This window comes from Protopterus annectens, chromosome 1.part0, assembly GCF_019279795.1.
Source record: "Protopterus annectens isolate FY-2018-M chromosome 1.part0, PAN1.0, whole genome shotgun sequence".
Taxonomy (NCBI): domain Eukaryota; kingdom Metazoa; phylum Chordata; order Ceratodontiformes; family Protopteridae; genus Protopterus; species Protopterus annectens.
The window spans coordinates 156,803,649-156,828,912 of NC_056725.1; the positions used below are offsets into that span (position 1 = coordinate 156,803,649).

The window sequence follows — 25,264 nt, forward strand, 5'->3', positions numbered from 1 at the left end:
AATCCTTGGACATGTTGAAAAGGTACAAAGCAATACGTACACACATTAGACCCAACTAAACCCCGCACAAGAAACAGAGCCTTTAACTAAAATGGCCTAGTAACTGGCGGGAAAAGACAACAGGGAGGACTAGGTCCTCTAACTTTAACGGGCCTAGCCCGGGGAAGCAAAGGATACCACCACTAGCCAGACACGACAACACTAAACACAAACAGAATGGAGCACCAAACCAAAGACCAGACAGAAACAATGGGGAGGACTAGGTCCTCTAACTGAAATGGGCCTAGCCCATGGGGAGAAAGGAAATGAACGGGATACCAAAATGGCCAATGACAAGGCCACAAAAAAACAGCAAGAGAAACAAAACAAAAGCAGTAAACACCACTACCACACAGACAGAGCTATGAAAATAGCTTTTTTGAGCAACAACAAGTCAACAATTTTTAAAAAGTTTATAAACAGTATACTTAGCCATGGCCAAAAGCGAGACCACGTCTAAGCGCAACGAGCGGCAAACGAGATCTGGGGAATAGACCTGTTGCATGATGGGATACCTCTTAGCCACGAGCCAACTGAAGACTTCGAGCTAGAGTATGGCCGAGTCGGTGCCGAGGTTCGGCTCTGAACCCATGGGTAAGAATGAAGGTGAGATTGGACTACATAACATTCTTTAATATACCAGACTACGTCGTCAGTTATTGCTTAATGGTCTAGCAACTGATTCTGTGACACAGGCTGTAAGAGGCAGTTATTCATTTATGGAATCATATGAATACATCTCGGCTAAACAGTTGTCACTGCTAAAGTCAGGCAGGCATTTGAAAAATATCATAGGAATGATAGCAAGTCCAAACAGAAGGAGCATAAACTTGAAATACTATTTTCCTACACGAAAATATGGACGTTATCCAGTGTAGTTTGAAAACAAACACATTGTGAATGACAATGTAAATTACCTAGATTTTCTCACTTTCACAAACATGTTAAAATTAAAAAAAAAATCTAAATTAGATTTCCACTGATCTTTTTTTTGGGCATGAAAAAGATCTAGATTCCTTTGAAGGAAGACATGAAAATTTCTATCACTGTTTTCCTTATTAGTGACTTCAGAAGGGAACCTCATGCTTCTTCAGAATATGCTAAACTTTGGTTTAGAGAAGATTCTGTTCTACAATCTCTTCTCAAAACACATCACCTACAAGTCTATAGTGATGACATAATATCCTTAGAGTGTCCAAACGTAAATCACTTTTTGGCCTTCACTGATTGGAGATGGCTCTTCCAGCATGAAAATCACTTGATGAATTACATCACACTGATATGTAACCACAGGTAGCATCAGATCCAGAGCTGTAACATACATAGTCTGAACTACATTTTTTATGCCAAAAATGCTTTCATAATCCTTAGATGGGGGAAAAGGGGCATCAGAGATCACTTTTACAAGACTTTATCTTGCTGCAGCATGATGTTGTTGTTGTTGTGTCTTTCGGCTTTTCCCAGTTAGGGGTCGCCACAGCGGAACTCCGGTCCGCTAATGAGTGATAGTTGATTTTTACACGCCGAGTTACCAGCCCTGACGCATAACCTTCAACGAAGGTACGCCCATTCACGCATGTCTCCACGCAGAAGACACTCTAGCTGAGAATCGAACCGGACAGCGTCTTACTGGGAGGTGACAACGCTACCGCAGCACCACCACTGTGGGCTTGAACTTGTGCCAAATCAGAAAAATTGTGAACAATGTTTGATACAGTAGAACATTTTGTTTTAGAGAATCAAAATGTTTATGAGGAATACATTTTCTTGTAATGTAGACTCTCCTTCAGCTTCAAATTTCTTACGGCGAATGGGGAAAAACACAGTGGAAAACAATTTTATTCATTCATGATACAGCTGCCTTAATGTAGGTAGTTGTACAGAACCTTGGTGAAAATGGTCATGTATTAAATGCAGTAGAACACCTGGGGAGTGGAGGTGTCCTGCAAATCACCCTCTTCAGAAAGCCATCCATTCCTATCCGGTACTTCACTTCCAATTTCTTTCAAATTATTAGCTTAGGGAGAAGGAATTACATACATTTCCTCTCAAGAAAGCCCTTGTTCTTCTCCTCTCATATTTTACTCAAAGAAAACAGATCACATGCCATAAGCTGACGCAATAGAAGCTGTTTGTGTTAAAGCCTTTTTTTCTGTTAAGAGTGTCTGCTGCTCTTCTGAGAGCCATGGGATGCTGCACTGTGCTGGTCATTAATTTCCATATTAATATAATTAAAATTGTATATTTAACCTTAAACAAATGACCAAAGCATTTGTTACTATTTATAAAATTCAGGCATATTTTGCTGTTTCTAAAACATTTAGCTTTGTGTATTCTGATGTTCTGACACATATAAACAGTAACAAACTCTAAAACAATCAGTAAAATACTGAAGGAAATACAATAAAAATGTTAGCAGTGAGTGGCTTACTGGTACTCAAACCATTTAATGCAGACTTTATGAAGGAAAAATAATACCCTTAAAACTTTTGAAAAGAAACCCTAAAACTGGCCAGAATCTGTTAAGAAAACATTTAAGGTAAGTTATTTCCACCTGCATACAAGTAAGAGATACCCTAAAGCAGAGTAACACTGTGCATGTTTATTTTGCCTGGGAAAAAACCTACACAGTTTATTTTGCACATTTCTTCAGAAAGATAACAGGAACTTAACAACCTTAGCTTAATCTTTATCTGCCTGAGACATAAAACTAAAACAGTTCTGAGATGATAAAAAGCTCCTGAGATAAGGCTGTTGATAACATGTTTTATACACATAACTTAGCTTTAAGTCAGGTAACCAAATTATTGGAGCTGTTTAAATGTTGCATGGTCTCTTGTAACGTATATGCTTCTTGAGCTAATAGGATATGTACTACACAAGCCCTAGTGGGGCAGTTTAGGTGTTCAGAAAACACTGACCAGTGTCTTAAAAAAAGGACACTTTATGTCATATTCCATACAACTTTCTTTTGTTACAGCATAAACACTGCAGGTATGCTAGTTAACAAGTGATGCTTAAAAAAGGAAGAACATTTCTCCTTTAGACTTTAAGCTTGAGCAACATCATTTTCTTGTGTCAGTTTTTTTCCTGTTTAAAGGACTGCAGTAGGAAGAGCCGTATTTAAAAATGGGAAGTATCTCAGTTTTAAGTTGAAGTAATCAGATAAGAAAAAAACTTAAATAATATTACAGCACCATAAGGCACAATTTAAGCAGATCTGTAGAAGTGTTTGTATTAAAAAATACCACATTTTGGTGGTGATGCAGTTACATTTCTGTTTACGGTAATAAAACTTTACAGGCAGTCTACCATCCCAAATGGACAGCATCCTTTTGTGCAGTCAGTCAACCCAATTCAATTTGCATTTCTGGTGCAGGAGTGCTGAACAATAAAAATGCCCTGTGTTGCTAATGGATGGTGTGTCCTGAGGCACTGCAAGGTCTAACATTTAGTAAAGGTTTGAGATGCACTCAAACTAAGGCAGCTGACAAACTATTTGAAAATGGGCATGGAATAAGATATTAGTACCACTGTGTGCTCACTCTTTACCAGTGAGAAATAACTGGTGTCAAAGTTAAGATGGCTGCTGATACTCTGCCTGGAATAGCTAAAATTCACTGAGGTTGGGGGCGGGGGGGGGGGGGGGGGTTAAAAGCCTATTTTACTGCAGAAACACCTTTCAATGAAGTAATTATAGTGATAGGTATTCTGGTGATACATTTAAGTGAAACAATAATGTTGATCTTGAAAATGTGCTGAGATGAACACATCGGTATACAACATGATCAAACAAAACTGGGTTCTGCCTCCCTGTACCACCTTAGTAATGGGTGCTAACCCTAACGCTAACACTGTCCTTTCCCCAACCATAACCCTAAACCTTAAATTAAGGAAAAATCTTCCCATAACACTGCCACTACACAAGACACGCACAGACACACAAACACACACACTAACATCACTACATCTACCCCTTACCTAGCCCTGATCCTAACCCTAAAATACACACACTAGCATACAAAACCTATCCCCAACCCTAACTCCGGCTACCGCACACAGATACAGACACACACACACACACACACACACACACACACACACACACACACACACACACACACACACACACACATGTTCTCACCCCCATCCAATCCCACTCACCTTTCACAATGAAACAGTCCCTCAACGTTTTGAATGTTTAGCTCTCCGTATGTTCAATATTAAGCACCACCTCTATCACTCAGTGACCAAACTGACTTTCAATCAAATGGAGGGAAACCAGTATGCCATACTAAGTTTTTAGTCTGACAGCTTATGCAAACATGAGGATTCTGTTCAAAATATGCAGTGGAGGGAAGAGAGAGAAAATCGTGAATGAGGTTTCTGTATGCATTTCTCTAAGTATACTAACTTATCAGTGAAATAAATAAAAGAAAAATACATGATAAAGACTTGTCTCAGTGGTATAAGAATGTTATGTTGTAGAATGCAACTCTTGCAAAATGGAGGATATGCCTGCTTAAAGAATTTGCTTACTGCAGTTACTGTTTAACATGGATTTTGTTCCACTTTGTAAGAAAGGCAAGACTGTTATTAAGAAGACATCAACAGCCTGACAAACTTTAGTCCAAATATTTTCATCCTTTTCATTGCAGACTCTGACAACATTAAGAACATATTTCATACCCTTTTTACATAGTTACCCTCATCCCAGCATGACCACTGAAGTCAGGTTGTCCATCTTGTTTTGTCTGAAGGTTCAACAGTAGCTTACTGTGATGACCTATGACAGCTCTTTTGGCAGTTCAAGATGTCAGGAGTGTGATCTGTGGTGCCCCATTGTCATAACATAATTTTTGCACATTTCATGTACCTGTTCATACTAATTACAAACACAACACAAAGTCTGTGGCAGGATACTGCTTCCATCGTTCTTGTTCAGTTTAGACCAGCAATTAGCACATTCTGGTATGTCTTTGGATCCTTATGAAAAAAATGTGCAACTGTAAATGAAATCCCATCCAGTGCAGCTTGACTCCTGCATTGTATTTAAAATCAATGCCTGAATGCTAATACAGTACTATAATACATGACATGTTGTGGTGGTTATGTTGGAGGTGGTCCATTGACATATGTCAGCATTATCCGGAAAGAATTGGCAAAACGGTTAGCCCGAAAACAGTTGTACTCCTGCTCAGGCAATGGGACAAACATGAAGATTCCAAGCAGACCAAAAATGAAGACAGCCACCTTTAAAAGCCACGTGGTGAGAGAATTCTTCACTGGAGACTCATGAGAGCTGTAGCAATCAGAAGGAAATTCATGCCTGTAAATACATTAAGAGGAATGATGAGAAACATCTATCAAAAACAGCCACAGAAAAAATGGCTTAATGTGTGACTATACTGGCGGATCTACATGTCATAGGAACTGGGCGGCTGCTGGGGATCTTAAGTTAGATTAGAAAACAGCAGAACATTGGATTATGTTTGGCTGTTAGGAAAAGCTGAATCATCACACTTCCTATAGACAGTAACAATGACACAAACGCATCAAATGAAAATAAACATGCACCCTCCCTATAAAAATAAATATTCAAAATAAACATGAAGAGTTTAGTGGAGAACTATCCATGCTCTTGTTTGGTAGTTTGTTTCTTGGCCTTTTGGGTAAGTGTAGTACAGTGATCTAACATAATCTTCTTACACAAGGAACATACTTATACAGCTCCCACAAAGCACATATACCTGCACACTTAAAAGTGAACTTTCTTATTGAGCCCCAGTAAGATTCATAACAAACTACTAATTTGGACTTGAGTCAGATAACTGACAGCCTTCTGGTATTCTAAACCAGGCACCAGATTCAGTTTTGCTGGACTAATAAGAATGACAACAGTGAACTATGTTACCCTACACAAGCCCTGCAACTGTGTCATATCTGAATGCAGCCCAGTGGTTATGTGCTACTTATATACTCAGACTGCAGGCTCAGGGAGAAATAATAGGCCAGTCCACTGCATGTGAATCTTTCTTCTGCAGGTGAGTACCTGGAATCAATATCACTATGGGATATCTATCTGCCATCCTGATGTCACCCACTGATGGACAAACCCCTATGTCAGCAATATTAACATAATGCTCATAAGCAGTTTTAAGCTCCCACCATCACACTGCCTGGTGGCTTAATTCACTTAATGCAACTATGACTTCAGGGAAGATGCTGAGAAATCATTCAATGTGCTAACCCCATGTTTTACTCAAAGAAAGAAAGACATAATAAGCTGCTGTATATGGCGTTGGGAACTTCTAACTCCCAAAGCTGTATAAGGCATGTGTAAGTTTTACACCTCCAAGTGTGTTTGTCAAAAAGAAAATAATACAAATCAGTCACCTAGATGCCATGCTTGGTTCCCCTGTTATTTGACATGCAACTGTTCCTTCTTACACACAGCAGCAGTCTTCCTTACTGCACCCTGAAAACCAACTGGAAGAGCAGGTATATAAAACTTTAAAAGTACGTTTGGATGAAAATGTCCACTACATCATACATGGGCTTCTGTAAGAGTTGGTACTATGTAGTAGACCAAAATAATGCTCTTGCCCAACACAGAAAATAAATAGGTGCTTGGCAATAGATGGGGTTCTGATTTCGCAGAGATAGGGAGAGAGAGAGCGAGAGAGTACAGAAAACAAACTTTTACAAATATTACAGTGAGCCATTCAAAAAAAAAAATACAGTCAAATATCTGCAGGATAATACATACCACTGATCAATCTGGATGGCTACATCTCTCACGGATTTCTTTTCTCGGTTCTGTAAACAACATAGAAATATCAGAGTGGAAAGAAACAATGGAAATATATCAAAGTGAACAATATGTTTTTATTCTCAAATGAGAGTAATATGAACTTATTTTACGAGAAGGGACCACGCATGGCATTACTGTGGAAAGATCATTAGTGTGCTCTTGCTATCTTAGCAGAGTAAATAATAAGTCACAGTACAGTGGTAGGACTTTGAAAAACAAATTCATACTTAGATAAAACCGATTTGGACAAATGAACTAGCAGCAGATGTGTTATATTTCTTTCTATATTTAATGAAGAAAGACAGTAAATAAATTAGAATGATCCAAGCACAGTTGTAGCTATGATGGAACCCTATGCAGCTTTCCTATCTGGAACGCCCTCAACTCTAAGTTGAAGATCAAATATACTGCCATATCATGTCTACTTCTTGCTCATCCTCAAATTAGGACAGATACTACTCCCTTAACTACTCTACATACCCCTTGTACTCAAGCAATGCCTTTATAGGTTCATAGATTCATAGGTGTGTACTAGGCTAATGGCCCTGGAGCCTTTACAAGCCAAGCCCATAGGATTACCCCGGCATTGTGCCACCCGACCTTAGTTCCCAGTGTCTCTGTCAAGTAGAGACACTGGAGTGATCCCCGGTGTGAATTTTCTATTTCCCATCCACTCATCAAGATTTCTCTTGAAGAGGGCCAGTGAGGCACTCTGCTTGACATGTATGGGAAGTCTATTCCACAGCATGGGCAGTCTCTGGGTTATGAACTTGTCCCTCCAGCTTATTCTGTTGATTGCGGTAATGAGGTTGAGGTCTCTGGAGTGTGTAGTGCGGAGGGATTGGGATTTCTTTAGATGTAGCATTTCTAACAGAACTGGGTCAGACATGGCTTTGTAAGTCAAGCAACGATCGCCTCTAAGCAGACCCTTATCACCTTGCTTTTTTTTTGTAGTTAGTCCTGTTTCCTTTTCTTGGCTCCAGAAAGTTGAATAGCAAAAGACTGAAGACAAATGATGTAAAACAAAAGCCAGAAAATACAAAATCTCAAAACTCAACTGACTTCCAAATACTCCACCTTAGTCATGTATACTAATCCTAACCCTACTCCTGCCCCTAACCCTATACATTACCTTAGGAAAAATGCTTCTGTAACACTGCCACTACCCAAGACAGCTTGGATACTCACTACACACACACAGCACTAGAAGCTATGCCCTTATCTAACTCACTCTAACCCTTACAAACACACGCACACACACACACATGCGCACGCACACACATGCGCACACACACACACACACACACACACACACACACACACACACACACACACACACACACACACACACACACACACACACACACACACACACACACACACACACACTAAATGTATTCGTAACTCTTACTCCACTGTAATCCTTAACTGCACACTCTCTCTCAAACACTAACTCTATTGCCTTACCTCACCCTAACCTGCACATACTTGCACATCCACTCCCAGACAGTTGCAAAAATGGATGTTCACTAAAATAAACGTTTAAACAAATGAACCTGTAATTCATTTTGTTGAACAAATAAACTTTTGATACAATGAACAGCAACCCTCCCTCACCTAAAAGAAGTCTTCTCTTTACCCACTTTCAATGCACAACTCAAATGATACCCCCATCAAAAACCTGCTTGCAAGTGCTTTTCCACTTGATACACTACCTAACTCCCCCCTTCACCTACATCATTTCCACTTTGACTCTCTGTTCTTATCTGCTGCTTCCCTCTCATATTTAACTACTAAAATGAATGCCATTTTTTTTTCATTCTGTAAACAATATTTATTCTTTGTTTCGATTTTCTGTGGGGATTCTCTTTATGTGATTACTCCATGTTTGCAAATTTGTTCTGTTTTATTTTCTTCTGAATTTCTTCATCTGGGCTCTGCCTGTAAATGGTCGGTTGTGATTACTGTACTACCCCTGTAAACAAATTAACTAACTAAATAAAAACTCTATCTATATTTAAAGAGGCAGAAATAATGTGATACAATATCAACATATTCACTGGCAAAAAAATGATGAAAATGGACTAAAACTTTGATGGGTTTTTAATTACACAAGCATTCCTTCTTCATAAAATAAATTAAGTTGCTCTGCTACTTAGCTGTTTGGTTTAAGGAGAATCCATTTTTTCAGTACTTCTACTACTTGTGTTTTGTCATACTGTCTGTTGTACTAGTATCCAAGCCAAAAAAGACAGCATTTTGGTGCACTGCACTCTCGTAAGGCTCACTTTTAATCTCCACAGATTGCCATCTAATGACTGATGGCTGTTTCAGTACTGAATGACAAAAGACTCCAACAAACGAAAGAAAGCAAAAACTGGCAGTCTGTCCTCTCAGCAAACAGGAAGCACAAGAGTTCAGCAAATATAAAAGCCTTGTATTTATTGTAAAAATATCAAAGATAAACCATGTAAGCGCTTTCGTTTAACCAGTGTAAACTTCATCAGACAATGATATAATGTTAAGCAAGCACTTAAATAATGCACAACTCATTCTGATTGGATAAAACCACAAGAAAAATTAACCCCTCAGTTTCCATAATAAACTCCAAATGTTTAAAAACATATAAGAAATACAACAAATACATTGTGTAAATAACACTAATGCTTCAAAGTAAAACATCAGCATCAAACATTCATTATTGTTATTATGGGCTCTGAAGAATTACCCTAAATACCACAGAACAATAAATTCTATATTTTATGTCATGCTTCTTCCACTATTTTGTTTCTTTCAAGAGCTTTCAATTTTAGCATTGGGGTGATTGAGGTTCTTTCATTAATGCCTGGCCATCTATCAGCATGTAATGCAATCTGCCATTTAAGTTCTTTTAATTCTAAATACACACCCCATAGTCTTTTATCATTTATATCCACATGATCTGTGGCCATAAACCTAAAAGTATGGTCAACATTATCATGAATATGTCTGGCCAAGGCATTATTCAAATTGTTCTTTTTGATAGCATATTCATGTTCATAAATTCTGTGGCTGAATTTCCTTTCACCTTTACCTATGTAAAATACAGGACATAGGTCACATATAGCCACATATACTACTGCCTTTGAAGAACAATTATACCTCCCCTTAATTATTTATAATAAATGTGGACCCAGTTTTGATTTTGTGACACTAATTACATCTTCCACATTTGTGGGTGCTCAAACAGCCATGCACATTTGAACTGTACCCACTCCTAAGCAGATCCTTTAGGTTCTTACCCTTCCTGTATGTTACTATTGGTTTGTCACCGAAATGGGTTCTGATATCAACATCCTTCATGAGGATGTCCCAATTTTTCTGAAAAATCCACTTCAAACCATGGGAATCTGAACTATAAGTAATAGTCAAAGATTTCAGGAAGGTAGCACTATCTCTCCTATGGGTGTTTTGATCTTGCTGAGTGTTTAATATCGTGATGCCATAGCATCAAGATTCAAGGAATCACAATCTAAGATGACATTGTTAACAATAGGTCAAAAATGACCTATTTCCCTCTTTTCTGTGACTTCTTTTATTAATTCATTAAGTAAATCCATCGGTATGCTCTTTTTAAAAACATAGTTTTTAAGTTGGTACACTCTACCTTCAAATCCTCATCCCTGGACACCATACGAGCAGCTCTTACTAATTGCCCTTTGACCACTGATCTTTTTTGATGCTCAGGGTGTGAGCTGCTGTAGTGCAGGAAAGAGTTTGAGTAATTTTTTTTTCTATAGATTGTGGTAGCATACCTCCTATTTATTTCATCCTTAAAAAGGTGGACATCTAAATAGTCCATGTTATTTAAATTAACGACCCAAATACAATGTAAGAACGTAGTAGTGGTGTTAATGTGTTCTAGAAATTGCTCTAATATTATTGGGGGACCTTTCCATATCAGACTAATATCATCCTGAAACCTATAATACATTTTTATGTGGGAATGGTAAACTGAGTGAAATACAAATCGCCTCTCCCAATATGCCATGACTGTGTTAGCAAATGCTCCTCCACAAGCCGACCCCATGGCAACACCAGTCATTTGCAAAAAGTATTTGTTGTTAAAAGAAAAGAGATTGTTAGTTAAAACCATTTCCAACAATTCCAGAATGAGATTTATCTTATCTTGATCAATTTTATGTTCCAATAACATCTCATTGGGCCAATCTAAACCAATGGTCTGTGGAATAACAGTGTACAAATTTCTAACATCTATAGTGACTAGTAAGTCATTCACATCATATTGTGTATTGTTGATATGTTCTAAAAAAGTCTAGGAGTCTTTGCATATCTGGGTTTCCATTTTCAATACTTTTTTCAAGTCATAATCTAAATACTGGGCACAGGCAGCTGTTATGGAATCCCTTCCATCCATTAAGGGTCTCATAGGAGGGTCAGAAAGACCCTTGTGGATTTTGGGGATGCTAAAAAATACTGGGATTCTAGGAGTAATGATGTTCAAATAGTTATATAAAGAAATATCAATTCTCCTTTCCAAAAAATATATAATTCAATTGACCATATATTTTCTTGCATGCCCAGTTTAGTTAATTAAGGGAAACTTCTTTATAATTTTCAGTATGAAGAATGCTTTGCATCTTATCAATATTTATTTACTTTACTTATTTTACATTTGTTGACCAGCATAGTCAGACTGGATACATATCCATTTTCAGTGGAGGCCCGGGGAGAAAAGCTCCAAGGTAAGCAGTTAAGATTACAGATACAATATTTACAGTGGTCACATACTTAAGTTATACAAATTCCAAGGTTAGAGATAATCCTGAGTGCAAGTAACACAAGTAAGCTAAATTACAGTTTTTTACTCATTCTAGAGGAGAGTTAGTCAGGTTTGATACATTGACACAGCTAGTTTAGTGTCAAATATTGAGTCTTATCTTAAATTGACTCAGGGTGGTAAGTAAAGTAATATCAGCTGGGAGAGAGTTCCAGGATCTACCTGCAGAGTTGGCAAAGAGAGAGTCACTGGCTGAGTTATTAGTTTTGATAGTCTGAACTAGAAGTCTGTTAGAAGATCGAAGAGGTCTATGACTGTTATAGGGGGTGATAACATTTTTAAGCGCAGGAGTATTGTCTGGATTGTAAAGGATTTTATAGGCCATAATCAGCTGGTTATACTGGATCGAGATGGGCAGTTCTAGCCATCCAAGCTGGTTTAGATTGATACAATGATGTGTCCTATAAGGCAGTCCAGTGACAAATCTGGGAATGTGGTTGTAGCAGACAGAGAGTTTGTTAAGGACAGACTTGTTTAAATTAGAGAGTAAAGGGGATGTGTACAGAAGAGTTGAAAGTAGGTGAGAGTGAGCTATGGCAATTCTAGCAGGTGAGGTTAAGAAGACTTTTATCCTGTAAAGTGACCCTATTTTTTTCCTGATGGTTTTGATGGACTGACTAACATGCAGATTGAATTTAAGATTATCTATGATAACACCTAGTAGTTTTGTAGAGGAGTCTGGGGAGATTATTGTGCCATTATTGGATTTTATGGTAAAGGTGAATGCAGTAGACCTATGTGTTGGTGAGAAAAGCAACATTTTTGTTTTTTTTTGGGATTTAGGATCAGGCGACGACCAGAAAGCCAGTTTTCTATTGTGCTGAATGTGGTCTGGGTAGCTGACCATAGTTCTGTTGGAGATGTGTTTGAGCAGGGTGGAGTCATCAGGGAATATGATACAGCTGACTTTTGGGATAACAGTATAAAGGTCAATGATGAAAATGGAGAACAGAAGGGGCCCTAGTACAGAACCATGGGGTACACCAAGGGAGTTGGGTAGGAGGTTAGAAAGTTTGTTTTGCCAAAGGACAGCCTGCTGTCTGCCACTCAGATAAGATTGGAACCATTGAAGGGCTTTAGTATCTAGACTAAATGTTTTCAGGGTGTGGATTAGAAGTTGGTGATAAACCATATCAAATGCCTTGGTGAGATCCAAGAAGAGGGCAGAGGATGTGTTATTACTGTTGTGAGTATGGTTTATGGTGTTGGAGAAGGCTGGGAGGGCTGAAGTAGTGCTGTGGTGAGGTCAGAAGCTGTGCTCGGAGTCTGCCATAAGGTTATTCTGAATTAGTGGTGCAGCAGTTCTCTATGAATACATTTTTCCATAATCTTTGCAAGTTGAGATAATACAGCTATTGACCTATTAGATAGTTCAGTAGAGCTACCTCCTTTGTAAAGTGGGGTTACATAGGATATTTTTCAGATGGTGGCGATTTTGGCTGGCTTCTACTATAGTTTACTGTATAGTATACATAGACATATCCATGACAACCACCCCACCCCCTTTGTCTGGTTTCATAACCCTTACATCCTGCTTTTGTAATGATTTTAAACTGTTCCGTTCTTCTAAATTAACATTCGTTGAACCTTGACCTATCTTATTTCTATGCCTGTGTAAGTTATAAAGATCTAACTTGCATAATTTCTCATACATTGCAAGCGTAAGGTGCAAGGGGAGATTATAAATAGAACTAATCCTGAAAACATTGTGGTGGTCATGCTGTACCTCAATCTCATACAGTAATGTTAAATTCAGCTTTCTCAAATACATTTTTAAGTCTATAATAGTATCAGTAACATTGAACCTTCTGTAAATGCCATTTCTTTCAAAAGCAAATCAGCCATTGTCTCATTAATAAACAATCTTGAATAGTTATAAATAGCGAAATCTTTTTGTTGATTCAACACAACTGTACACGTGCAATTAATACTATTTTCCAAAACTGAACCAGTTTCAAACTGCTCCTGGTTAACAAATTCACCAACAGTGTCAATGCATAAAATGCCATCCTGTAACACACTCATGTCCTCCAATTTCTTTTCTTGGGTCGTGCCCCTTGAAACCCCATGGCTTGCAACCCCACCTGAGGTTGTTGCCTGTTACTATAATTAATCTCGTTCCTAATTCTTTCACTCCTCCTTAATTCAGGGTACTCTATCATAATTGAGGGTCAAGTAATCTATTCTTTCAGCCACATCTCCCTCACTTTCAAAATTATTAACAGGATCAAGTGAAGAACTTCTATTGTCAGCAGCAATATTTCTAGATTTTTTATATATACCTGGAGGCTTCAGATAAGCTGAGCCGTTTGGATAATCATTCACATCTATATCAGTCTTATTCAACTTACCAGCTTTTAACTTATTAATATGTTGATCAATGCTATTATATATCCTGAGATGCTCGTATTTCATTAAATTGTACTCAATATCATCTCGGATAGATTTATCTAAAACAGTCAGCTCTTTAAATAGAACATCAATGTCACTAGTGTTGTGTTTAACTAATAACTCTAATAGCTGAAGTCCACATTTATCGAACAGCTGTAATAATTTGAGGTGGAGAGCGGAGTTATAAGTGAGTCCAGTTGGAAAGTGCTAAACCCTCAGGCCCTTAGGAATAACTTTTAGCCTTATGCACTCTCTGAGGTAGGCATTTTCTAGCTGTAGTTTCTTGCAGCACAAAAGCTTACCCTCAATTGTAGAAGCGTTATGTATAGATTCGCCATTGAAGATAAGTTCAGATCGTAGCCAGTCTTTGAGCTGCGGAATGTCTTTTCTAATCCCATATACTTGTCCATTAGTAGCAGCTGCATTATGTGAGCTCGTGCTCCCAAGCTCACTCATTTCTGGGTTGTGCAGCTGCACATCATCTCCTTGCCTAGAAGCTAAGTCCGTACGTTGACGAAAAGCAAGGCACTGAGGGGTGAGGTTGAAATCTGTAAACAGTTTGCTGGCTTCCTTATGTACATTAAGAGCCTCATTGGTGTTGTTGTTATTGGAAATGCCCATATGTTGATATAAATTGTCAATCCTTTGCGTTAACTACATGACCAATGCAGTTAGGTACCCAATATTCGTATCTCTTTCATCCTGGGCATTAACAGATGTTGGTTGGGAGGTATCCGAATCACTGCCAGTAACCATAGTAGAAAGGTACAGTTGTGTACACTTACCATAAATGTAGATATTCGAGTGTATTCACTGTTGCAGTCATTACATTTGGGTAATCTGCTGGCAGGTTGCCCTCAGTCGGCCTGATTAAAAAAGTCTTGGGTCCTGCATCAGTTGCTGTCCCTTCTTCCATGACGTTAGGTCATCAGGGGTATAAAACATGTAGCCGACACCATTTTCATCAGTTTTTCTTGCCCCACATGTCAGGTGCCCCCCAAATGGGGTGCAAAAAAAAAATATATATATGCATGTAATTTAGAACACAAAAAATATACCTCCAAATAAAAGCAAATACACCAAAAAGGCTTTTGAGCATAGTAAAAGAAGGAAGAGGTATAGTAAGAGAGAAACAGAGGGCTGGCGGGTGGGTAACCAGGACTGCAACAGTGAATACACTCGAACATCTACATTTATGGTAAGTGTACACAACTGTACTATGTTCTTCGTGTTTCACTGTTGCAGTCATTACATTTGGGTAGAATCCCAAAGCTATGGTTGGGAGGATGGAATTATACAGCATTAGGAGCAGCTATAAGGCCCTGCAGGACAACAGTGGCAAAGTCTGCTCTGGATTTAGAAAAGAGAGGTAAATGATAATGTTTGGTGAATGTATGAACTGAACTCCAGGTAGCAGCTTCTAGAATGTCTCTGGTAGGAACCCCTCTGCGAAAGGCTGCAGAAGTAGATGCAGCCCTGGTGGAATGGGGTCTGATCCCCTTGGGGACAGGTTTACCATGGTGCATGTAGCAGAAACGAATACAATGGCTTATCCATTTTGAAATAGTCTGCTTTGAAATAGCCTTTCCGTCTGCCCCTGCAGCAAATGCCACCAGTAATTGCTCAGATTTTCTTAGAGATTTTGTCCTGTTTAAGTAGAATCTTAGTTGTCTGTGTACATCCAGTGAATGCAGAATCCGCTCTCCCTTGTTCTGTGGATTTGGGAAAAAGGTTGGCAGATGAATGGTCTGATTAAGAGCCACACTAGATACCACTTTAGGCATAAAGGATGGATTGGTCCTGAGAGCCACCCTGTTCGGGTAAAAGATGATAAAAGGCTCCACTGCCATGACAGCCTGTAGTTCTGAAATCCTTCTAGCTGAAATGACTGCTAAAAGCAAATCTGTCTTCCAAGAGAGAAATTTTATGTCTGCAGTAGCAGCTGGTTCAAAAGGAGGTAGGGTGAGTTTTTCCAACACAAAATTGAGGTCCCATGCAGGAGTTTGTGCTCTTCTGGGAGGTCTCAAATTTTTGGCCCCTCTGAGATACTGCTTTAGCATGGGATGAGAAAAGAGTGGAGGCTCTGAGTTGTAATGAGCTGAAATGGCAATGGCATGGATTTTTATGGATGAAAAGGATAGGCCCTTGTGAAGCATCTCAGTTAAGTATTGCAGAATCTGAGGAATATTGGGCATTGCTGTGTTTACTCTTTGTGCTTGGTTCCAGGTACAGAATCTTTTCCATTTATCAGCATAAGATTTTCTAGTACTAGGCCTTATAGCCTCCAAAATGACATCCATCACAGGTTTGCTGAGAGATGTAACTGGTGAAATGAGTTTATTAGCCATGCTGCAAGATTCAGAGTTTGGAGCTGAGTGTGCAGAATTTGATAGTTCTGCTGAGACAGTAGATAAGGTGTCTGAGGCAGGTACCACGGAGAAAGGTGTGACATATTGCATAGGAGCGGGGACCAGTGTTGGCAATGCCAGTCTGGAGCAATCAGAATCATTTTGGGTTTTTCCTGTCTGACTTTTAGTAAGACCTTGGAGAGCAGAGGCAGAGGGGGGGAAAGGCATAGACTGATAGGGTTTTTCAACTGATGGATAGAGCATCCAATTTCCAAGCTTTTTTGTGATAAATTCTTGTGTAGAATTTGTCCAACTGATAGTTTTGGGGTGAGGCAAAAAGATCTGTGTCTGGGCTCCCCATTTGTGTGTCAACATGCTGAAGATTTGTGGATCCAGTTTCCATTCATGTGGGTCCATAAGATTTCTGCTTAGTTCATCTGCCAAAGTATTTTGCTTTCCTGGCAGGAATTGAGCTTGTAGATGTATTTGGTAAGTCAAGGCCGTGTTCCACAAAGCCATTGGTAGTCTGCAAAGGGGGTAGGAATGGGTACCCCCCTGCTTGTTTATGTACCACATTACTGTGGTGTTGTCTGTCTTTATCAGTAGTTGTCCTGGATGAAGATAGTCCTTGAAGGCTGTCAGAGCATTCTGTACAGCTAGCATCTCTTTCTGGTTGATATGTAAGTGCATTTGATTTGGGCTCCATTCGCCCTAAATGCATCTCCCTGCCAGATGCGGCCCCCAAGCATAATCTGATGCATCTGTAGTCAGGGTTTGGGTGGCAGGGGGTGGAATAAATGACAGTCCCTTGTTTTGGTGACAGGCCTCTGCCCACCATGGGAACTCTTGCTGCAGGCAAGGAATGATAGGAATCACTGTTTCCAAGCTGTGACAATGTTGACTCCATAAGCTTTTTAGGTACCATTGAAGTTTCCTCATATGCAGTCTTGCATATGGAATTAGTAGAATGCAGGAAGCCATGAACCCCAAGGCCTGCAGAATTTGTCTTGCAGATAGCTGGGTTTTTGTGGCCACTTGTTTGAAGAAAGTCATCAATTGAATTTGTTTTTCTGGCATTAGGTAAGTCATCTGGGCAGTTGTATTCAAGCTTGCACCCAGGAATGTAATTATTTGAGGGGGTACCAGTTGTGATTTCTTTTTGTTTATGGTGTTCCCTAGTCCCTAGACATGTTAGAAGCCTCTTTACAAACACCAGATGCTGTAGAAGTGTGTCCTTGTTTTCTGCCTGAATTAGACAATCGTCCAGGTAAGGATAAATTTGAATGTTTATTTGTCTGCAAAATGCAATTACTGGTGCCAGGCACTTTGTGAAGACCCTGGGTACAGTAGATAAGCCAAAGAGCAGTGCAGAGAACTGGTAATGCAAACAGCCTGCTTTGAAGTGGAGGTATCTTCTGCAAGATTCCCTGATTAGGATATGCAGGTAAGCCTCTTTTAAGTCTAGAGTTACCAACCAGGCATCTTTGCCTAGCATAGGCAGTAACTGTTGTAGAGTCAGCATCTTGAATTTTGGAATGTCCAGAAATTTATTTAGAATGGATTCCATGATTTGTCTTTTCTGGGTACCAGGAAAAGTCTTGAATAAAAACCTTGTCCTTTTTCCTATTCTGGTACTGGTTGAATGGCCCCTATATTCATGAGGGACATAATTTGTTTCTGGGCCTCTGTCTACTGATTTGGAGGCAGATCTGGCCATCTGTTTGGGATTAGCAAAGTGTGGAAATGAAATCTGTATCCCTGGGATACTATATTTAAAACCCACTTGTCCTGGGTAATTAGATGCCAATTGTGTGCATGAAGTGCCAGTTTTCCTCCCAAAGGGGCTGCCAAAAGATAAGTGCTTGGTGATGGCAGAGGAAAGTCATTGAGACCGTTTACCATAGGGAGCTTCCTTGTTACTTCCAGATTTGGAAGTGGAGGCACCCCATTGTTTTGTTCTGTAAGTTCCTTGTGACTGAAACCTGGAGCCTTTGGAGTGTCTGGGTTTGACCTGAGCGGCTCTGGTGGGTACTGGAAAGGACCAATTATTAGTAGGCCAGGACCTACTGAACCTGGGTGGCTGCACTTGTAGGAAATCTTTTACAGTTTGCATAGATTTAGCTTTATCTTCCATCTTTTTCAAAACGTCTTCTGCCTTATTACCAAATGGACTGTCCTGTTGTAAAGGAGCATCCAACAATTTTGCTTTAACATGATCAGGCAGATTTTGCACCTTGAGCCAAGCATGCCTTCTTATCACAGATCCAGCAAGAGGCCTCCAAGGAATCAAAACCACATTGCAAAGTATGCTTTCCAACTTGTTCAGCAGAATGCTATAAATCCTGCAACTCTTTTATTTTCCACACAGTCAGAAATCAACATCATTTTCTGTTTAAGTAAGCCCATGACATGCTGCTGATATTTAAGCATATGAAATTGACAGTTTAAAGCCCTGATTGCCAAGGCTGCAGACGTGTGAACCTTCTTACCCCATCTATCCAGTGCCCTGGAGTCTCTATCAGAAGGGGTAGGATTTTTAGCAGTAGAGGCCTTAACGCCCCTGGGACCCTGAGAAATGGTTTCAGGGTCAGCAGTAGGGTTTTTAAAAAGGAATTTGTGGGAGTCAGGAACCCTGTAATATCTGTCTGGCTTACTAGGAGCTGGAGGCAGGGAATCAGGAGCCATGCTGGATTCTGAGAAAACATCATCAACAATGTCTAAAACAGGAGGTATACACAAAGGCCTATGCTGAGGAAGAAGAAGGAAATCCCTAAGCCTCTTTTTAGATTCTGAGAAATCCTGACTCTCCCAGTGAAAGTGTTCCCTTAAGGTATGCAAAGTTTCTCCAAAAGAAAAATCCTCAGGAGCAGAAACAGAAGGGATGGATTCTTCTGCATCAGAGTCCTCACAGGTGGGATAGATAATTCCTGATCAGATTAGGAATCAGAAGAAATAGAAACCTGACCTGATGATTCACAGCAGTGCCTTGTCTAGTCCTCTTAGCAGGAGGGAGATGGGAACCCCTGATCAAGGTGATTAAATCCTCAGCAATTTTGGGCATAGGGGCCTGTGCACATGGCCTTAGTGTTGGTTTTTTAGACATAGAAGTTGATTTTGGCCTAGGTTTTGAAGATGGCGTCAGTTTAATATACAAATCTTTAGGCCTGAAAACACCCTCAGAAGCCGGTGCCTGCTCAGCGGCTCCAGACCCATCTAAGGTAGAGACATCCGCGGGTTCAATACTTAAAGTATCTCGTGGCATACCGGACTCCGAATGGGTCTCAGTAGAGGCTTGCAAATCAAAAGTAGCAGGTATCAGGGGCTGCAAAAGCACCTCACTGAGTACCGGTGAACCGGCGACTGGCTTAGGAGAAGCTTTGTTATCGGTTTTGGACCTCGAAGGCCTGTCTCTGTCTTTTTCTTTGCATTTTTTGTGTATTCCGGTAGTCAGATTGCTAACCGACGACATTTCTGGATAGTTAAATCTTGAGCCAAAATATTTAGATGCAAAAATATACCGACATTTAACAGTGCGTTGATTACATTTAGCACAAAACCGACAGCAAAGCACATTGTGGTCAGGGCCTAGGCAAGGAATACAGTACAAATGAAAATCCTTATGAGGTATTTGCTTCCCACAAGTAATACAATTATTAACTTTTACTGACATCGGTAAGGAGCAAGAAAAAGTTTTCCCAACGGGGTACTTAGCTTTAGGTTGAAGACTTCGGTTCTGAAACTCGAAAACGAAAATTTCAGGAGTCGGCCGACGGGCACTTGCGAACTGCTTCTGCTTCGGGCACCACGTGGCAAGAAAGACTGATGAAAATGGCGTCGGCTGCATGTTTTATACCCCTGACGACCTGACGTCATAGAAGAAGGGACAGCAACCGACGCAGGACCCAAGACTTTGTTAATCAGGCCGACTGAGGGTAACCTGCCAGCAGATTACCCAAATGTAATGGCTGCAACAGTGAAACATGAAGAACATCCAGTAATGAATGACAAGCTAATCCAACAAACGAAATAAAGCAAAAAACGGCAGCCTAAGGTCCTGTCAGCAAACAGGAAGCACAAGAGTTCAGCAAATATAAAAGCCTTGTATTTATTGTAAAAATATCAAAGATAAAACATGCAAGCGCTTTCGTTTAACCAGTGTAAACTTCATCAGACAATGATATAATGTTAAGCAAGCACTTAAGTAATGCACAACTCATTCTGATTGGATAAAACCACAACAAAAAATTACAAGAAAAATACAACAAATACATTTTGTAAATAGCACTAATGCTTCAAAGTAAAACATCAGCATCAAGCATTCATTATTGTTATTATGTGCTTCTGTAAATGATAAAAAACCATGGGGCTGTATTTAGAATTAAAAGAACTTAAATGGCAGATTTCATTACATGCTGATAGGTGGCCAGGCATTAAAGAAAGAACCTCAATCACCCCAATGCTAAAACTGAAAGCTCTTGAAAGAAACAAAATAGTGGAAGAAGCCTTATATAAAATATAGAATTTATTGTTCTCTGGTATTTAGGGTAATTCTTCAGAGCCCATAATAACAATAATGAATGTTTGATGCTGATGTTTTACTTTGAAGCATTAGTGTTATTTACACAATGTATTTGTTGCATTTCTTACATGTTTTTAAACATTTGGAGTTTATTATGGAAACTGAGGGGTTAATTTTTCTTGTGGTTTTATCCAATCAGAATGAGTTGTGCATTATTTAAGTGCTTGCTTAACATTATGTCATTGTCTGATTAAGTTTACACTGGTTAAACGAAAGCGCTTACGTGTTTTATCTTTGATATTTTTACAATAAATACAAGGCTTTTATATTTGCTGTGTCAGTACAACAAACACTCTACAGTGTGCAGGGTTTGGAGATTCAAAATCTGCCATGTTAACTGTTTTCTTTCTTAGTGAAAAAGAAGTCTAAAGAATTAATGTTGTGATTCTGGTACAGACTATTTTTTGCCTCTAACTGAACTCTGCTGAATTTCTGAGCCAGGAGATTGAAGACTTTGCTATTTTAGCTTTAACTCACACTTCTCCAGACCACTAAACTAGTCAACCCTGGAGCCATAGCTATGACCCAAATGACCAGAGTTTGATTAGAAGGCCATGCGATGCAAGATACAGACAGTCATCATGAATTTGTAACTTTATGAATTAGTCCGTACCTCCTCATTTTACTTTATTACTTTAGAGGGAAGTTATTTTTAACTGCATATTTTTTCTGTCTCCCCTTCTGATACTGTCAGCATTTTTACAGCAAGGCCACTCTCCTCAGTTTTTCTGCCATCTGTGAATTGAAGGTATGTAACCTCACATCCTATAATCTCTGTGCCTTTGTTCTTTTTTAAGTGTCTGCATCTAGAAGGTTGTTGCATCTTTCGGCTTTTCCCGGTTAGGGGTCGCCACAGCGGAACTCCGGTCCGCTAATGATTGGCAGTAGATTTTTACGTGCCGAGTTGCCAACCCTGACACACAACCTTCAACGAAGGTACGCCCATTCATGCATGTCTCCACGCAGAAGACGCTCTAGTTGAGAATCGAACAGGACGTCTCTACTGTGAGGCGACAACACTACTGCAGCACCACCACCGCAGTCCCCACTTCATAATTGAAGCCATACACTGCAGTAAAAACTCCATACCCTTCTTCCCATCTCATTTGCAGGCTATGAAAGTCAGATTTGCTCTGTCCTGACAGACTGAAACTTGTCATTTCAAAGGGTTAATACAGGGCAGGGCAAAATGGGTTAATACAGGGTAGGGCAAAAATATCTGCCATTTGTTTTATTACTGTGATTAATTTTGTAGTTAAATAAGTAAAAGTAGCACAACACTGGCTAAAAATAGGAGGATTTACCAGTTTATGTAACACTGCAACATAAATCATCCCTGTTCCTCATATAAAGATTTATCTATCAGTTATCCGCTTGAAAATGAATTTCACTTTAGCTATTTAACTCCCATTGATTAAATCAGCAAAACAGTCTAATGATACACATTGTGGGCAGAAACCATCTCCTAAAAAACTGCAGAATTCTGACTGTCTAGCCTAGGCTAAATTTCCTCCTAAAACAATGAGAGATTTGAACACACAACACAAAATAAATACTGGGGCCGTTATAATCTTTGTTAAAAAACTGCTACCCTGACCTCTAGGCAACTGCTCTCCAGCCTGCAAACAATTAGGAATGTTCCACCTCACAAAATGACTGCTGCTGGGTGTTGATGACTTAAGGAATTGGACTGTCAGGGTAGTTGAAATGTTGGTCCTATTCCAAAACCTGACCAAAAAACACGCAACATTATTCCTTGCTGGAAAAGACAGGCCAAACACAAATCTTCTCAAGCTAAACTAAAATCACAGAAATAATGTGAAAAATGATTTAATGATGTATGATTAGACTGCTCAAGTGAGATAATCTGTCTTTCTACAAATGTGTTTGCGTGGTATCTTTCAGAAAAAAGTCCTAAGGGAGTAGTGGCTAACATCCCCATGTTCCTTTACTCTAAAAAGATATTTAACATGAAGTACTGAGAACAAATATTTTTCAACATCCAGGGGAACTTGTCACAGCAGGGATCTTTGCAAGGAAAAAAAAAAAAAGATGAATTAGCCTTAGACTCCTCAGCATAATTAAATAAAGGATATTTGGCAGGATAGGTGTGTTCTGAGGATCCATCCATCCATCCTCAACTCCTTTTCCCATTTTGCACATGGGGTCAGCGTGCCTGTTCTGCAGTGACAATCATCTTGAGTCAAGGTTTACAATGCCGGGTGGCTAGCCCTGCAGCGGTAATTCATTCGCACCACACACTCACGCACACACACTCTCACCATATGTGTTCTAAGTATGAAGATTAACAAAATGTGATCTGTGACAGCAAGCTCAGTATGTGAATGACCTGTACAAGAAATGAAATTTGACTGTGTGTAGATGCTGTTTAGCCCTGGTCATCAGGGTTCTCTAGCCACCTATTCCAAGTTACTGCCATACATGTGGCCAGTTACCCTCTGCCATGCAAGTAAATGCAGGCACAACCAGGGTAGCTAGACAGGCCTTAGATTTTTTTCTCAACTCTAAATCCAAACATAAACCAATAACTCAAATATGGTCTGAAGAATCTCAGACTTCTAACCATTGGTACTGAAATCTTCTTGGATGAAGAGCAAGTCAAACTCTGTTACCACTTTAACTCAGAATCTGTTCCCAAAAGCTAGGGCTGGGATGGAACCTTTATAGAGTATATCTCATGTAGTAAGAAGGCACAAACTCAGAAGTCAACCTAATGCTGTTAAAAAAAAAAAAAAAATTAATGCGGTTGCATTGTTGCCTCACAGCAAGAGGTTCTCAGGTTCAATTCTTGGCTGTGGTGCCTTCTGTGTCGAGTCTGCATGTCCTCTCTGCATTCATGTGGGTTTCCTCCAGGGGCTCTGGTTTCCTCCCATATTACAAAGATGTGTCTGGAGCATTTCTCTGTGGGCCTTCTGTTGAAAATTGGCTTCATTCCAAGTTGGACTTTCCCAGTAAACAAATGTAAAATAAAAATAAATAAATAAATAAATCAGGCTTGATGCATTGGGCCAGGATTTCAGACTTTTTTTTAGCTTGTGCTCACATGATGCTTGTCTTTAGACTGATGGCCCTCCAAATGTTCCTTCAGATTATAATTTTCCCTCTGCCCAGTTTTGGATTTTAACTCTGCAATTAAGTAAGTAACAGAAAAGGTCTTAAGTTTTGGCAGTTATAAAATCATGTGAAAAGTCCAAGGCAGAAGACGCAAAAGTTAGCAATGGTCCTGCTTCACTTTCTGGAACTCACTCAGGCATTTTTGTAGGTTTGGGCATCCTAGCACTAGGCTTTCTTATCAGCATCAAACACTGCCTCTTCTGTGCAAATTACTAGAATGTGGCGCACAAGTACGAGTGGCAGAAGAGAACTGTAGTAGTCAATTCAACCACTAAGCATCTCTAGCACAAGTCACAGCGACTGTGGCTCTTGCAAACATAGGCAGAGATGCTGTTACACTGGGTTTTAAAAAAATGAAGATAAAAGATAGGACTTGTTCCTCCTAATGTGTTATGCGTATGTGAAATTACTTCTGATAAGCTACTGATAACTTTTCAGGCTTATATTCTTGATAAAAAGTGACCAAATGCTCAAAGTCTTATATAATGTTTCCAAGATAGGAACAGTTTGACTGTGAAGAAAAAAAAAATCTTAAATGCAGTGCAAAGATAAAGCCTAGTTCCATGTAGGCTATTTGACAGGTGGTGTTTGGTAACAGTTTTGAGTTGGAAGGTCTGCACAACAATTAAGAGTTCTGCTTGCAGATCTAATGAGCCATTTTTGGGAATGGACAGCAACTAATGAAGGTTCACAAAAGGACGGACTGACAGAACTATATATCTATGCAATGACTTTTGCCCTATGAAAATGTCATGGTTAGTGTGTAGAGTAGAACAGATCAACTACATGCATATATTAAATACAGTGGTGGAAACAGCAAACACAAGTTTCTTTACACTGCAGCTTCAGTGGATGTCTTGCAGTCACATGTAGCCTAACAGCCATCTATCATGTTCACTATGCATGCTTCTGTTGCTACCTGTAATTCCCTTACAATCATTTCAATTATCTGGGGAGATTTTGGGCATGTGCAAAAGTACTATAAAAGCAAACATACACAGTGAGCAGACAAAACCAGGAAAAAAAATCTTTCTAGAAAGATCAGTTGCATAAATAAAACAGCCCATACTCAGGGTTCAGAGGGTGGAGAGAAAAAAATGTTTGTGGTTGACAATGTT

At 39.5% G+C, this 25,264-nt stretch overlaps 1 protein-coding gene across 1 annotated transcript in view; it reads right to left on the minus strand.

Moving 5' to 3' along the window:
* Positions 1-1,616: 1,616 nt before the first annotated feature.
* Positions 1,617-25,264, minus strand: part of LOC122787645 (nesprin-2-like) — a 493,963-nt gene continuing 470,315 nt past the window's right edge. The window contains exons 13-14 of the mRNA XM_044054502.1: positions 6,809-6,858; positions 1,617-5,368 (exon numbers count right to left, since the gene is read on the minus strand). Of these exons, the coding sequence (XP_043910437.1) occupies positions 5,149-5,368; positions 6,809-6,858 (270 nt within the window). The 3' untranslated portion in view covers positions 1,617-5,148. The remainder of the gene's footprint in view (positions 5,369-6,808; positions 6,859-25,264) is intronic.